Genomic DNA, 17,220 nt, shown 5'->3' on the forward strand with positions numbered 1-17,220 from the left:
TGGAGTTTGATTGCCCTATTAATACCAGGTCTTGTTGTTTGTGGCTGGACAAAACGAGAAGACCGTGACATCAGTATGCCCAACCAGAGATTTCTTCTCAACTTGATGGCAAGATGGAATGATTCAATGGAATATCAAAGACGTGGTAAGTAAGCCCGGCTCACCCAATATCTACTCCGACACTACTCCGACAAAACACATACTATCATCCATTGCATCAGAAAGTTCAACAGTCCCAGAAAATGGAATCATGGAAAAACAAGCGCTTTGCTAATTCACATTTTCATCTGTTTAATATATAGATGCAATAGAGATTTTAAACTAAGAACATTACACTAAAAAAACCAACATTCAGAGCATTTGAAGAGAACATGGAACCAACTAAATTTCAACTATACATTCGAATAATAGTTGGCAGACAAGTCGGAATCAATTTTTTCTATACCATCGTTCAGTTAAAGTTAAAACCGTTGGAGAATCAGAACAGTTAAATGATCTTTAGAGGTAACTTCTGGACAACAAACTAGCACCCTAATAGTATGTATACCAATTTAAACCCAAACCTGAAATGGATCAGTAAAGTATGCGTTGCCAAATGTTCTGTTAGTTTGTTACTCACCATACTACTTACTAGCAACAATGGCAGCATTAACATGCTCGAGTAGGAATTCGTATAATTTCTTTCGTAAGCCTTCTATCCTTTCATCAGTCCCACATCCATCCCCAACTGAGTCATCTAACCACTGATTAACCCTTTTAAGCTGCCCAAGAAGACCAGCAACTTCAGACCCTCCTTCCCCTCTACTCAACCCAAATCCCTTGTTTAATGAATCTTCCAAATATTTCAAGAACCATGCATGAGATATAGAGAGCAGTTTTTCTGCCAAACTTGCCGCTTGTTTTAAGCCATTTCCCTCAGACCACTCTTCGCTTTCAATATTTGTTTTCTTTGTGGTGGCAAGATGCTGCCTGGAATGAGAAGACAACCCCTTTGCACTTAAATTTGATGCAATGCCACGATGTATTCTAGGGCTTATCTTGTTTTGAGGTGAATGGTTCTCCGACTCTATTTTCTTTGGGGTGTTCTCTAAGACAACATAGTGGCTTTTTTCACCATTTAAAACATCCCTCTTTTCTTCCTTTGTGAACAAACTGAATTTGGAAAGATCAGTCTCAACAGCAGCTTGAATCCAAGATGCGGCATTCTTATTTGTCAAATTTTTACACACTTCTGGCAATGGACCCTTTGAGCTACAATAGGTGCGGCAATTCACTTCAGAAAACCTTGTGCTGAGCAAGGTATCAACTAGAGCTGCTGCTTTCTGCATACTTTGATGAAAGTTCAAAAATTGTTCGACTAGTGGTCCTGCAGAATCTTTTTGGGACAACTCGAACATATCCGCAAAAATGCTGGATAAAGAAAATAAATCGTCTTCACTAGCAAGCTTGAACAACAGAACAAAATTAGAAAACTGATTTTTTTTCTCATGGGCCAAAATTCTTTTCATAATAATTACTAGTACTTAATTCATCCTTTAGTTACCACATTAAACAAACTAATTCAAGCAGACCGTGCCAGTGATGCTGGCCAAAACTTGTTTCACAGATAACAAACTAAAACATGCCATGTCCAGCACACATCTATAGGAAAATTATTTCACAAAAAAGAATTATGAGATGTTTCCAGCAATTTTGTCAAACATGCGGAGGCATCACTCAATAATCTAGTGCCCTAAGTCAATACAGTCCTGTCTTTATGAAAAAGTATTTCCACTTTTAACATAACTAAACCATAGGGAATATCTAATTAAGAAGAAAATAGAAGGGGTTTCTATATGAATATTGTCTGCATATTCAGTTTGTGGAGAAAAAGGTTTTGTTGTTCGTATTGTATTCAGTTTGTGGGGAAAAAAAGGTAAACTGATTACAGATTTGTGAGGACAACATATAATGTATAGGGAACCACATGATGTAGTTGCTTGCTCAGATTTCTTGGGTAAGTGTTTACTTTTTTTTTTCTTAGTTGGTACTCACACACACATGCATCCACTAAGGCTTGAAGCCCTGACCTCTCTTGGGGAAGTAGGAGCCTAATACCACTAGGCCACTGCCCGTTGGTTTGGGCAAGTGTTTCCTGTTCAGGAATTAAGTCAGTAGTTAAGACTTCCACTCACCTAACACCAACTCTTGCTTAACAATCCTATTTTTTTTTTTTTTTTTTCCTAAAGGACCATAGCATGAATACTGTTGCATCTTTGGGAACCACAACCTAAACAAAAGCTATAAAATACAAGTAACTTAAACAATACTTGTATTTTCTTAGACAAGTAAGGATTTTTAAGTAATCCAAGATAATAATAAAATAAAATAAAATAAAAAAACAATATGCTGTTTTTAAAAGCCGTAAGCAAGATAGATATAGAGAGAATAAATCAATCACCATAGGTTGACTATGTATGACGAAAATCAATGCATATTCAATTAGATGGTTAATACTATAGAGAAGTAGAAGAAACCACAATGGCAATTTAAATACAAGTACCAAGCATTAAGCAATATACATAACCAGGCCTCGAACTCACTTGGCTAAGCTTAAAAAATCATAATTCAAACAATGTACAAACTATTGCAACAAGTTAACGCAAAATATGAAGAAGACAAATGGAGTACCTCATGCATCGAATGACACCCTCTGTAGCTGATGCTTCCTCTACTGCACGTACAGCAGCAAGAAATGCAACATTTCTCTGACAGGTGGCTTCCTGAAAGTCATCCTGAACTACATCAAACCACGGTTTCGGCATGCTACAAACTAGAAAGCTACATCGAAACATTTAATTGCATACCTTTCCAAGATCTTGAATGGTAGGTGGAAGCAAATCCCAAGATATCTTCCGGTCAGACCAAGTTTTAAAACTGAGGGGCACCTTGTTAAGACGGCTTGGAATAGCGCCATCAAGCGATGAATCTTTTTTCAAAGGTTTGCTTATTAATTTATGTGATTCAGTAGTGTTCTTGTTTTTAAGTGGTGAAATGAGCAGACTTGGGTGTTTCAATTTATTTGATTCAGCACTGTTCTTGTTTTTAAGTGGTGAAATGATCAGACTTGGGTGTTTCAATTTATGTGATTCAGTACTGTTCTTGCTTTTAAGTGGTGAAATGCTCAGATTTGGGTGTTTCAATGTCAAGCCCTTCTCAGGAGAAACCTTTTTTTTCCCTAAGTTCTCAGGAGAAGCCTTCTTATCAGATAAAATCTGCAGAGGACCAAAACACAATTTGAAAGTCAAATGTGACATACAAGAGACAACAAATACATGACATAGAACTCGTATTGAGCAGATCAAGTTGGAACAATCAGCCAAAATAGTTCATTCATGGATTGGTGAAAATAAGAAATTAAAACAAGTCTATTTCTCTCCCATTATAGTATGTATTTAAAAATCTTTCAGAAACATAAAAGAATATAATTTTAGTCATAAGAAAGCATCAGCACAAAACTTTAAGAGATTGCCCCTGTTCAACAATCAAATTTCCCCCCAAAAAATTAGATTTCAAAGCAGAGGACGTATTTTTTTCAACTATTCATGGTTTTGGGAGAGGGTGGGGCTTGACGCAACAGTAAGATTACTCCAATGTGACCTAGAGGTTAAGGGTTAGAAACCGGGAACAACCTCTCCATGTGGAGGTAATGCGTACATGTGACTCTCCCCTGAGCCTGCAATGGCAGGAGCCTCGTGTGCCGGGCTACCCAAATTCATGGTTTTGAGAAGGGTTCAACTCTCAGTCATTAGTATCAAAAGTACCAAACCAATAAAAGACAACCATTAGGAAATTCAAAGACAAAACCAAACACAAAAAAAGTTCCACGGAAAGAGAAAAGAGAAGAGAACCACAAAAGGTGGATATTCTGTTCAACACAAAATGAAAATGACAACGCATCTCACTTGTCCTCAATCAAACTTCAACACTTACAAAAACAATAATAACAAAAAATTAGCAATACAAATAACGAACAGAGGAAGTAATTTATATATACACACATAGGAACACATAATGAAATTGTGCAACACAAAATGTAAATGCCAATGCTATAATCTCACTAGTCTTCAATCAAACATCAAACACTGACAAAAATGATAAGAACAAAAAATTAGCTATACAAGTAATGAACAACAGAGGAAGTAATTTACATATACACGCACAATATATATATATAGACATAACTTACAGAAGTAGAATCTGAAGAAGTTGAAGTGTTCTTAGATTTGAAACGGGATATAGGGTTCTTATTCCCGGGACTCCGATCCCATCCCTTCCGAGCCGAATCAAAACTCAATCTTCTCGATTCGGACCCTTCAACCTTTGCATTTCCCAAAGAAAGCCGTCTCAACTTTGTCTCCTCACTCACCAATCTCTTCGTCTTCGTCATCGCTTTGGACTCCACTCTCTTCACACCCTTAAACCCTTTCTTCGAAAAATCGACCCGAGTCCGAATCGGCAGCGAATCGCTAGAAATCAGATCCTGTGGATTCCCGACGCAGGGTCGCCTCCTCGGCACCGGCTTTACGCCGCAAAGCACCGGAACAGGGGAGCCCGAGTCGAGCCGAGTCACGTGAATGAACTGGCCGAGTTGGATCTTGTCACTCAGTATCAAATCGGAGTCTCCGTCAGAGATGGAAACGTAAGCCGAATGCACCGAATCGGAGACTCTCAAGAAGAAGCCTCTGCTCTGCCAGGGATCGTCGCCGAGAGAGGGGACGATTCCGATGACCTGCAAGAGCGCCGATCGGTGCTCTCCGGCAACTCTGACATCTCTGTTGTCCACATTCTGCAGCAGCTTGGATAAGACGCCGGGTGTTAGCGACGCCATTGATGGCGGTGATGGGTGGTTGTGTTCTGCGAGAGAAGCAACACCACCATGGCCTAGAGAGAGGGAGTGGTGGTGGGAGTGTTTAGAGAGAGATTGGGCAAATGGGCTGGCGTATCGAATCTCAAAACGTCATTGGAGCTATCGCTTTCTTGGAGAGGAGTGAACAGGTGTCGAATCGAGATGTGCTCTGTTTCAGAGTTGCAGAGATGATGAGAGAGAAAGGAAGAGACGAAAGAGAAATGGGTTCAGGTTATTATTCTTGTGTTTTTATCCAATGGGACAAACCAGTAAACAACAAAGCTAATGTGGACAAGCTTTAAGAAATTATAGTATTATACAGTGTGTATGTATTGACACTCACTGCTTAAAATATTAAAGAATGTTGAATGAGATAGGGATGGGAGATTGGAGCCTTATACACGCAATTCAAAAAATTAAAAATTTAAAAAAAAAATTGAATTATTTTCATAATTAAATGAAGAAGAATTATACTCGTAATTGATTGATTGAAAAATCAGTTATTAAAACTAATTAATTATATTTCTTTTATTTATTTGGACATTAAAAATAGTACCTTTTTAGGGATAAAATTGCCCTTTTAAAATTGATATTCCTTCCGTATGTATATATACTATATATGCTAACTAATTTTTGCAATAAATTACAATACGTGTATATAGATATATAAATATATAAAAAGCTAAATTTCAGCGTGAATCGTTCCCTTTCCTTCTTTGTTTTTTTCAATGGATTCTTTCTTTTCTTTTAAATTGTCTCTTTACTAGTGGTTTATCGATATATGTATGTATGCATATATGACCTGCTTTATCTATTTTTTATTATGATCACGTCACCAGCATGACTCTCCATTTTTTTTAGTTTTTTTTTTTTACAAACCTATCCCATCTCCCCCTCACAAATAGGGCTGCAGATGAACGGAGCTGTTCATAAATAATTTGGACTCGTTAAACAAATGAGCCGAGTTCGAGCTCGAGTTTAATTTCTAAGCTTGTTTAGTAAACGAGTCGATCATGAGCAATGATTGGTTCAGCTCGTGTAGGCTCGTTTATGTTTATGAACATGAGTTCGTGTAAGATCGTTTATGCTTATGAACTGTAGGATTGTTATAGAGCTCTTTTACATTTATTTTTATTTTTTAATGAAATTCTTTTTTTTGAAAGTATAACATAAATATGAAATAATTTACTAAACGAATTGGCGAGCTCGAAAACGAGCTTGAAAAAAATTTAACTATAAATTCAATTTATTTTCTTAAATGAGCCGAGCTTGAACTTTTTAATACATAATGAGCCCGAGCTCAGTTTTTTGAGCTCGTCACGAGCCCGAACCGAACAATAAGTAAACGAGCCCGAGCCTGAGCAGCCTAAAACTCAGTTCGACTCGGTTCATTTGCAGCCCTACTCACAAACTAACTAAAACTCAATTTTATAATTTTACTTCAACTATAACTTATGATAACGAAAACCTGTTTGTATATATAGAATCCATCTACTTGTGAAAAGCTTGAGTGAAAGTAAAGCCAATTGGATTAATATATATATATATATATCCAGATTAGTTGTTTATATGTATGTACATGAAGAAAAGGCCGATGAAAGATATAAATATTGAAAGGGTAATTTTATCCTTGAAAAATTATCATTTTTAATATTTAAATAAATAAATAAATATAATTTTTTGAACTTTTATGATTCATTTTACAACTACTCAATGAAGCAATTGTGAAAGACAGGGCTAGAGCGATTGTGCTTAACATTCCTATAGCCACTATTCTTAACATTACTCTTAAATCAAACCAATGTTACCCAAAGAGTCAAAGACATCTAAGCAAGAGTGATGATAAATTGGCAATAAGGAGAAAATATATATATATATATATATATATATATATATATATATATATATTGAGAGCGGATAGTTTTGCTAATTGTTTTAATATAGAGAGAGTTACCTATTATTAGATAAAAATGAAAATAAAATAAAATTTAAAAGATATTATTAATTCAATCTTGTTGTTTGTATAATTATAAAAGGAAAAGAAAAGGAAAAAGTTGTGAACCTTTTCATCGTGTTTGAAAAAGAAAGTGAACAATTTTTAAAATAAAATAAAACTAACAACGGCTTTATTTTGAGAAATTTGAACTCTCAATCTTTACTTTTAAAGTACTAGATGTGTACCATTCAAGTATACCTTTGATAAGAAAGAAACAAATTATACGAATAAATAAAAAAAAAAAATAAATAAGACTAAAAAAAAATTATTTACCTTGTTAAAAGAAAATTTAAACAAGTTAATTACTTTCCTTTTAAAAAGCTATCATTTTTCCTCATTTAACGGGAATAAAGTAAAATGACAAAGTAGGGGTTAGTTAATAATAACCTAACTTTTTTTAGCTTCTTTTATTTTCATTTCTTTGCCACTTTAAAAACAAACATCTACATTTTCATTTTTTGAATTTTACTTCAATTTTGTAACTACTCCCGCAATGCAGACAAATGCCAAGTGTTATAGAACAAATCTCTTAGTTAACTCTCAGTGCATTTATCTCTCGTGTCGTACTGTAGATAATCTGAACTCGAGAAATTATACGTTGCAACAATTATAAAGCTGACATGATACAATTGAGAGTTACAAACATTTTGCCAAAGCAAACAAATCAATTTTTTTGATTGTATTGTAAGTCAACTTTGCTTTAGTAGAGTGTTTGTAGCCTGAGTTGTACCACGTGAGCATTATAATCGTTGCAATGTATAATATATCCATCTCCAATACTCTTGGCTTCCATCGGATTTGGAGGATCGGATTTGGAGGATTAATCATGGAGGATTAATCATTTCCCTTTTTCTTTTAAAGGGGAGGTTATGGGTTTAAGTTTTGGTGAGACATTCAAGTATTATTATTATTATTATAAATTAACAAATACGGAGTACTATTAAAACCTTTAAAAATTGTTATTAAGAATTCAGAGAATAGATAGAATAATTTTTTATTATTCTTTGAAAACAGATATTTTTATAACTGAATTTTCATAAAATAGTTTTCTAAAAATTGAACCAAATAGAGATTTTTTTACTATTTTCTTGTTTTCTCAGAAAACTGTTTTCATAGTAACAAACCAAGCAAGTCCAAAAAATCTAAAACTTTTTACAATTTTGTATTATAGGTCCACTTTATTTTGATAGAATATTTATAGCATTGAATTATAGCACGTCAACATTGCAACCGTTTTTATATATAATTTAGGGAAAATTACACATAGGTAAAGTTATGAGTCATAAATAACAAATCGATCAATTTTAAAAGTTAATTTTCTATATTGATTGAATTAAGCAAAATAATTACAAATACATCGATATTTATTATTCAGGTCCAAAATATCCTCACAATCTTATTTCAAAATCCCAAAATATCTTCCTTAAAATTATATAATTTCAATATAATAAAATAAATAATTAAAAATTAGTTTGACTAGTGAATAATAATTTTCTATTACTTACCTTCGTCGTCAATCAGCCACCAACGTCCAGGGCATCACCCACCTTGCAAGTCTTCTAGGTCCCCCTCCCTCTCTCTCTTCACACACACATATAAATATAAATATGTTATTTTTTTGTTCAGGAGTTTCAGATCTAGGACTCTGTAGGTTTAGAAGTATGTTATATCTTATGAATTTAGGGTTCCTCTGAACAACAAAAAAGAAAGACAAGTGGATATTTTAATACTTCATTACCCTACTGTTAGGATATGAAATCCTTAATAAATCCCATTATATGTTTTATCTTCTAATGTATTAACAATAATAATAGCTTCTTTTAGGTAACAATTGAAAAATCTTCTATGTGATATACCATCACTGCCATAGTAAGCTTGTAGAGCTTCCCTTTTCAATTCTAACCTTTCAGATCAGATGACATCAATTCCAAAAGGTAATCCAACGGTGATGGACGACGAAAAGAAGAGATGGATAATTTTTATTTGCTAGTTAAACTAATTTATAGTTATTTATTTTAATATTTGAAATTAAACAATTTTAATAAGGATATTTTTGTATTTTGTAATAAAAGTGTGAGGACATTTCAGACCTTAGCAATAATTCTTGATGCATTTGTAATTATTTTGTTTAATTTAATCAATGTGAAAAATTAACTTTTAAAATTGATCAATTTGTTATTTAAAACTCTTAATCCTACTTAGTTTTCCCTAATTTCTATAATTTATTCATTTTCAATATCATTGGCTTCCATCGGGTTTGTAGGATTAATCATTCACCTTTTTCTTTTAAAAGGGAGTTTATGGTTTTAAGTTTTAGTGAGAGACATGCAAGTATTCTTATTATTATTTTTATAAATTAAACAAATATTACTAAAGCCATTAAAAACAAAAGATGTAAAACTTTTTACAATTGCGTGTTGTAAGAATGTAATAGACAGTGACAACAATGAGGAGCTGGTTGTGGGGGCAATGGGGGTTGTGGGGATAACGTAATGATTGAGGCTAGAAACTTTAAATCTTTAGTTTGATGAACTGTGGATATAAAGCAAAGCAAGGGAAAAGGGTAGTTGTGTCATTGAAGTATAATAGAAGATTTGATTTTGGATGGAATGGAAACACTCCTTTTTCGTTTCTGCAACTGCAACAATCAAAAACTTTACTGGACAAAAGATCGCAATCAGGGGCTCAGTTCAGTCCTTTCAACCCCACGAAAAAAGCCCCCCATGCTGCTGAAACTTCCTAAGTTTGGACAGCGATTGCGTGATAGCTACTCCTAGGTCCCACCTTACGTCTTCCCAGTTCCCATTTCCCCAATATTCGATGTAGTGTATTTATATATCTATACTCGCCACAATTTGGCCTCATAATCGTATAAATAAGTACCTTTCAAACAAAAAATCGTATAAATAAGTGAAAAGTTGAATTTAAAAAATAGGTAAATTACGCCGACATCCTTGAAGATTTGTTTATTATTTTAGCCTCCTCTACTTCCGTTCGTTGAAAGTTTAAAGTGAATTAAACCTAAAAAGTTATAGCTTATATTATAATAATATATTATATTACATTTTATATAAATGAAGGATAAAATTGTAATTTTATAAATTTTGATCAACACATTTGTTGGATTGGTAACGCTAAAGATGTCATTAAGCACATGTGCCAAATCTCATGCAGCACCTTGAATTTGAAATTGAAAAAAATTTAATACAAATTTTGAACTAAAATTCTTTCTACCCCAAATTCAAGACATTGATTTAATACTCCCAAATATAACATATTCCGTAATTATTAAAGAGTTACACATTAAAAAATCTTTGACCAAGAAAAATATGCATTTTTAAAACAATTCTCAATCATGGTTATAAGTACTTAGAATATTGCAATTATAGAAACCTTGTTGTCTTGTCTTTTGCCATCCTTCAGATTTTTTTTTTTTTTTTTAAATCCTTCAAATTAAAGTGTAATATAAAAAGGAGGTAATGATAAATCAAACGTCTCCTTAAGCAATGCCAAAAAAGGTGGTATATTAAACCACTCTAAAAAAGTGACTAATATATATATATAATATCATTGTTGGTATTTAACACATACATGCTTCAATTGAGATTCGAACTGATGACTTCTCTTTGTAAAGTAGAAGTCCGTTACCGTTAGGCTACCGACCTATTAGTATATATTTATATCTATATCACTTAATTTCATCTCATATACATATATATATATATATTTGGAAGGTTAACTAAAGTTACAAACATAATCTTATGTCTCCATTGAAGTTCAAATATTGGTTAGCAACTAATTTTATACTTAGAAAATAAGATGTTAAAATTTTTTGTGTTTTCTAGTTGAACATAAAATCATGTACCCTTTTGGTTTAATTTTTTGATAACTGAAAATTAAAAAATTGTATAAAAATATAAATTAAAAAACTGTATAAAAATATGTTTGGTTGACAATATCCTGAAAATTTAATTTTTTAAAAAAGGACTGTTATTTATAATTATCTTAAAATAGTTTTCAAAAATTTTAAATTATTGAAAATTATTTTTAAATAATTGAACCAAATAAACCTTTAATATTTAAATAAATCATTAATGGCTTTAAGGCATGTGAAAATTAAACTGTGGCCTTAAACTCAAAATGTACTTTGGTTGGTATGGTTGCTAGCTAGAGTGGGTTTCTTTGATGCAAAATATTTACTCCTATATATGTTGTTAGGACCCTTGGTTAATAGACTATGGTCTACCATGAAGACAAGCTACCTCAAATTATAATGTCACAATTTCCTTATCCACCAAAATGCCTTCTCTCTTGTTTTTTTTTAAAATGTAATTATTAATACTGGTTTTTAAATGAAGATAATTCTCGATGCAATTATTAACGTGATCATTCCAACTATATTGAATACTCTTTGTAGGTGTGGTTCTTATATATCGAACTATAAGTAGTACATTGGAATAATTCATGGGGTTTTTTGTCAAATAATTTCTTTTCATTCGGTTACCCTTTTTTTCACAGTATCTTGTGATATAGATCGAACAAGCCAAATGCTATGCTTAAGGTAGGAAATTATACACTGGGAAGCATGGGGGTCTTATCTGTGATACACCGACATTCCTTGAGTACGTGTCTGACACTTTATGTATGTGTCTATAAGTAAAAATTAATTTTATTATTTCGGACACTTCGCCGACACTTTCCGGACACTTAGTGGACACTTCCAGCCTCCAAAACATTTCTAACACAAGCCTATGCGGTACTCTTAAAAATAATATGAATACTATTATGACAAAGTAGTGAAATAATTATATATATGATATAAAAATCATTACAATAATGACATAATTTCATTTTTTAATTTATTTAAGAGCAACTCTCAGTCTAGAGATTATAAATGAATTAAAGTTTTATAATACTGTGAATAGATGTATAAAAATAAAAATTTATATTTATATGTAGCCGTGTTCATGTCGTACCCGTGTCTTATTTTTTAAAAATTTAACGTGAATCCATTTCGTATCGTGTTCGTGTCCGTATTATATAGAATATATACAAAACTGTTTATACGATAATAATAATAATAATACTAAGAAGAAGAAAAAGACTTGATATATATTAATTATATACTACATATATAGATCACACTATGTTTATGAAAAATCATTTAGTCGAGCTATTTTAAGCTTAATTGAATGTAAAACTTATATGGCATGTGTAATTATGGACCTTCAATGTGATACTAAAGCAAGATAATGAAAAATAAATTGATTGAAGTTTATTGCTGATTCAAATTCAAGTCACGACTATTACCTAGTACCTGCATATATAACCGAAAAGAGACTATTACCTTCCTAAAAGAGATGGAAGATATTTATTTTTTTCCTAATATATATATATATATATATATATCTATCTTCCGAGTGAATGGAATAGAATTTTTTATGTTTTCAATATAATCGGATGAGTTAAATTTTGAAACTCTGTCTTACAGCCCATTGTAATTGAATATAAATGAGACAAATTAGAAAATTGGAGAAATATATCTTATATTTATCTTTTGCTGTCTTTCAAACTAAAATTTATTTGTTAGGCATACTAAACAAAGAGGAAAAAAAGTAACTAATAAACGTGTATATTTACGTGATTTTTTTTATTTTTATTTTTATTTTTATTTTGTGATTTCATATTTATCAACATTTATTGACCACTTTCTTTCAGCATTGATTAATATTAATTAATTTTACATCTTAAAATATGCCTTTTGCTGTTGAAAATAAAATTTGAGTCCCACAAAAATGTTATTACTACTGTGTTGGGTCAATTCAAGATACAATGATCACCTACATTACCCCCCAAAAAGGAATATTACCTACCCAAAACAGGTGGAAGAAGATGGAGCTTCAAAATATAATTCATAAGCCAATGAGAAGAATAATTCCGAGTTTATTTTGACTACCAATAAAAAATATTCTCCAATAAATTACTTGGTCTAACCTGCAAAATTGATACTAAATACACTTTCTTATATTTAGTAAAGATTATTAATCAAAACTTGTAAGTAAGACAACTAAATATGTAAATACTAAATACACTTTGAAACTTCGATTGAAGTATTACTACTCAAAAATATTATAAACAACTAAATATGTAAAAATTGTCTGTCTCGTATACTTTCCGCAATATCAACAACTTCTTTCCATATTTTTGAGTTTCACCATATTCAACGATGCATTACCTAACTTCAAATGGGGGAAAATAAAAAAATTCAGCCTACTGCTAGTTGGCTTTACCTTTCAGCTAGCTTCGATAGGTTAACTATAAGAAAACAAACATTCCACCTTCTTCAATGCCCAAAATTTCATTCTTATATTAGTTATAAAGCAAAACCCTTATAACCACACATTCACATACTTCATTCCCAAGTAACCTATCTTAGTTTTTTTTTTTTTTTTTTTTATATTTTTTATTCCCTCACAAACACCACAACCAAAGTTGACATAACAAATTTTAATTTTGTGCTAGTTTTTTTTTTTTTTTTTTAGTTTTGCCAATTCAAATGGGGAGTGAATGCAATCCAAACAAACCCCATTACGATATCACCATGTCCAAGAGAACAAGAAGGCGATTAAATCTCGAAAAAGAAATCTCAATGAATTCGTGCTCTAGAGAGAAACAAAGTGATCCTCAAGAAAGTGTTTGTAAAGTTGAAGATAAATCTGCTAATGGAGGAGAAGAAAGTGATCATCAGAGCTTGAAGCAGCTGATGCACATGTGGGTCCCCCACTCAGGCGCACTCCCCCTTTTTTTACAGGCCAAGAATAGTTAAAAGTTAGATTAATAAACGCAAATAGTCGAAATCTGTCCACTGGACCCTTGGCTCCCCTTTGATTTTAAGATTTAATCATTTTTATTGGTTTAATTTTCATTGGGCCACTTTTGTAATCCTTTAACTTGGGCTTGGTTTGGGCCTCATACATATCATACAATATATACAATTGCTTTACCTTTCCAAAAAAGGAGTAAAAAAACACTGGCTGAGTCCTTTCAACCAGAGAGGGAAAAACCCTGTGAGTCCTTTCACTAGGCATGAATGTAGCCATGGCATGTTAATTTAGCTAGTAATAGCAAAATGGTGGCTCCACACAAAAAAAAAATGTTTGCAGGTACATGGTGCATGGCCTAACTGTGGCTAGTGTGGTAGCAATTAAAGGTGAGTGGCTCCCACTCCAATTTTCTCTCTTTCTCTTTTAAAATAGCGAGTTTTATGTATAGATTTTTTGTCATATCTCCTATCACGTCAAATGGAATGATTATATACTGATGTGACTAAAAAACGTACATAATCCGCCAAACAACATGCATCACACCGGATGCCCTAATGAAACTTAACGATGGTGTGATAGTTATGCCACTCATTGCTCCTAATACCTTTCATTAGACCAATATTCCATGTAATATATATATATATATATATATGGGTTAAGTGCAAAAACATTCTTGAAATAAGTTTATAGTGTATATCACATCTCTCACATATAAAAAACACCTCTCAAATTTTAATTTGGTGCAATTAAATCTTCCTGACACATTTAAAATCTAATTTAACCAAATTACTAATTTTATAAAATATATATAAATAATTTTTTTTTTTTGTAAAAACGACCCTTGTGAGATTTGTTTTTTGGTTGAAGGTCAGACATAAGCATAAATCAAGTAAATTGCAAACTATATGATACCAGGGATCCTATCAAAGATGGATGACTAGTCTAATCACTGATAAGGGAAATTGAGGAAGTTTTTTCAAAAGATGACTCATCTTTAATTAGATAGGAGGTGTGGGACAGTCTTCCTCATCCCAAGCATTCATGCTGTGGTAGTAACATTAGGGCCAATCCTTCTCAATATATATGGGTTTCCTTCGCAATGTTGATGCAAGAGTCAAACCAAGAGGGTCAGTCCTCATCCGACATGTCTGCAATCGGACCAATCCAGGAGTACTGGCCGCACGACCCCCAAACCAAACCCATTTCTATAAAGCATAAGGAGGAGGAGCGGCGGTTCACGTCGAGTGAGAGAAGAGAAAGAACCTCGGTAGAGGGATTGATACATTCTTTATATTGTCTGAATTTTGATTTATGGAATCAACAATAATAATAATAAAAAAAAGTCTGACATTATTCACTCACATGTTTGGATCAGCGGTGGAGACTGGCAGAGGATGATTGTAGCAAAGAGGATGATTGTATGAGCATTTTGAGAAGAATAAAAGGGCGAAATGGGTATTATAACACTAATTTATATCAGATGGGTAATTTTGATTAGGAGTGTTTATTGCGCACTTTTTCAAAGTGTTACGAAAAGTATACTTAGGAGTGTTTTCTGCACTTAACCCATATCAGGAGTGATTCCCACATTATGACTGTTTTCTGCACTTAACCCATATATATATATATTCAAGGCAAGAAACTTAACTCATATCATGAGTGTTTTCTGCACTTAACCCATATATATATATATACAAGATAAGAAATGTTAGAAGTTAGATTAATAGATGTAGAGAATCGAAACTTGACATTCCAAAATTTATCGGAGACACTAACCTACTAAGCTATCAAGGCATCTGTAATATTTATATATCTATACTCCCATAATTTGGCCTCAAAATGTATAAATAAGTAGGTAAATTATACCCAAGTTATTTCAAGTTTTGACAATTATATGTAAATTGTTCAATATTTATTATTTTTAGCCTCATCTAAACCTATTCACCGTAAGCCTTAAAGTGAATTTGAATGTAAAAAGTCAATAATACTATAACGTATTATATTACATTTTAAACAAAGGATGATTAAAATTGTCATTTTATAAAACTTGATTAACACGTTAGTCAGAAAGAAACGTTAGGGGAGTCGTTGAATGTACATGTCAAATCTCGAGAATGTCAAAGTAATGAATATTAAGAATGGGAGGTCAGCTTAATTTATCCATTAAAATACCTTAAATAAATTTTCTATTCAATTCTCCTTCATGTGAAATTTCATCACTTTAAATAATAAAAATTTTACCATTATAAGTATAGCGTTGAAATTCTACAAAATCAATACTAAATACACTTTCTTATATTTGGTAAAGATTATTAATCAAAACTTAAAGGTAAGACAATTCACTTTGAAAGTTTGATTCAACTATTGTTACTCAAAAAAATTATCAACCATGTATCTAATGAACTATGTAAAAATTATCCGTCTTATATATTATCCGTGCTCACAGTTTTCGAATCACTTAATATATATTAGCAACTTCTTCCCACACGACTTACAATAACCGCACAATATTTTCGAGTTTCTACCATATTCAACAATGCATCTACCTAACTTCAAATGCTGGAAAATAAAAAAAAATTCAGCCATACTTCTAGGTGGCTTTAGCTTTCAGCTTTGATAGGTTAACTATAAGAAAACAAACATTCCACCTTCTTCAATGCCCAAAATTTCATTCATATATTACATATAAAGCAAATCCCTTATAACCACACATTCATACTTCAGTCCCAAGCAATCTAACTTGGGTTTTTTTTTTTTTTTTTTTCATTCTTTGATGCCTCCTCTCTCTTTGTGAACACAAACACCACATTCAAAGTTCACACAGCAAATTTTCATTTTGTGCTAGTTTTGCCAATTCAAATGGGAAGTGAATGCAATCCAACCAAACCCCATTATGATATCACCATGTCCAAGAGAACAAGAAGGCGACTAGATCTCGAAAAAGAAGCTAATCTGCAGATCTCCATGAATTCGGAAAAAGGAAGTGACTGTCAAGAAAGTGTTTGTAAAGTTGAAGATAAGTCTGCAAATGAAGGAGAAGAAAATGATCACAAGAGCTTGAAGCAGCTGATAAAGACTACTTCTCTTGGCGAACACTTCACAGAAGAAGAGAAGCAGCTTCAAATTGTGGTTAAACAAGAAGAAGATGGCATAGATGGAGTGAAGTTCAAAAGAATGGTTAGTAGATATGCCAAAATTTTGAGCCATTTAATCAAGCTTAAGAAGAAGGATCCACATTTAGGGTCCCGGAAAAAGCCAGTTCTTCAATTAAAAATGTAGGTTTTGATCAAGCGGATGAGAATTTTTTTGAGCCTACATATCATATCATCTGTTTATGCACCTATTACATACGTATGTGTGTGTCGTCCATATATAAACTGATGCCTGTAAAGTCTATTCATTAGTAAAAGCTTTATTGTACATGCTCATGTATAACAGTATCCGGTTATTTACTCTTAATTTTGTGCTTATGTCCTTTGAAGATTAGCAAATAATATGCAATATATATGAAC

General features: G+C 32.4%; 2 protein-coding genes across 2 annotated transcripts; one reads left to right on the forward strand and one right to left on the reverse strand.

Moving 5' to 3' along the window:
• Positions 1 to 253: 253 nt before the first annotated feature.
• On the reverse strand, positions 254 to 5,184 carry LOC132299267 (uncharacterized). Its single transcript, XM_059795784.1, has 4 exons — positions 4,229 to 5,184; positions 2,847 to 3,254; positions 2,671 to 2,762; positions 254 to 1,410 (listed from the first exon to the last, which is right to left on the reverse strand). Exons 1-4 carry the CDS (start codon positions 4,868 to 4,870, stop codon positions 624 to 626), a joined length of 1,929 nt encoding a protein of 642 aa, XP_059651767.1. The 5' UTR covers positions 4,871 to 5,184; the 3' UTR covers positions 254 to 623.
• A 7,959-nt stretch (positions 5,185 to 13,143) lies between these two features.
• On the forward strand, positions 13,144 to 17,220 carry LOC132301027 (uncharacterized). Its single transcript, XM_059798321.1, has 2 exons — positions 13,144 to 13,695; positions 16,463 to 17,220. Exons 1-2 carry the CDS (start codon positions 13,441 to 13,443, stop codon positions 16,985 to 16,987), a joined length of 780 nt encoding a protein of 259 aa, XP_059654304.1. The 5' UTR covers positions 13,144 to 13,440; the 3' UTR covers positions 16,988 to 17,220.

Source organism: Cornus florida, unplaced genomic scaffold (genome assembly GCF_030987335.1).
Source record: "Cornus florida cultivar Cherokee Brave unplaced genomic scaffold, ASM3098733v1 CherokeeBrave_3.0.0_Hap2_Chr03, whole genome shotgun sequence".
Classification (NCBI taxonomy): domain Eukaryota; kingdom Viridiplantae; phylum Streptophyta; class Magnoliopsida; order Cornales; family Cornaceae; genus Cornus; species Cornus florida.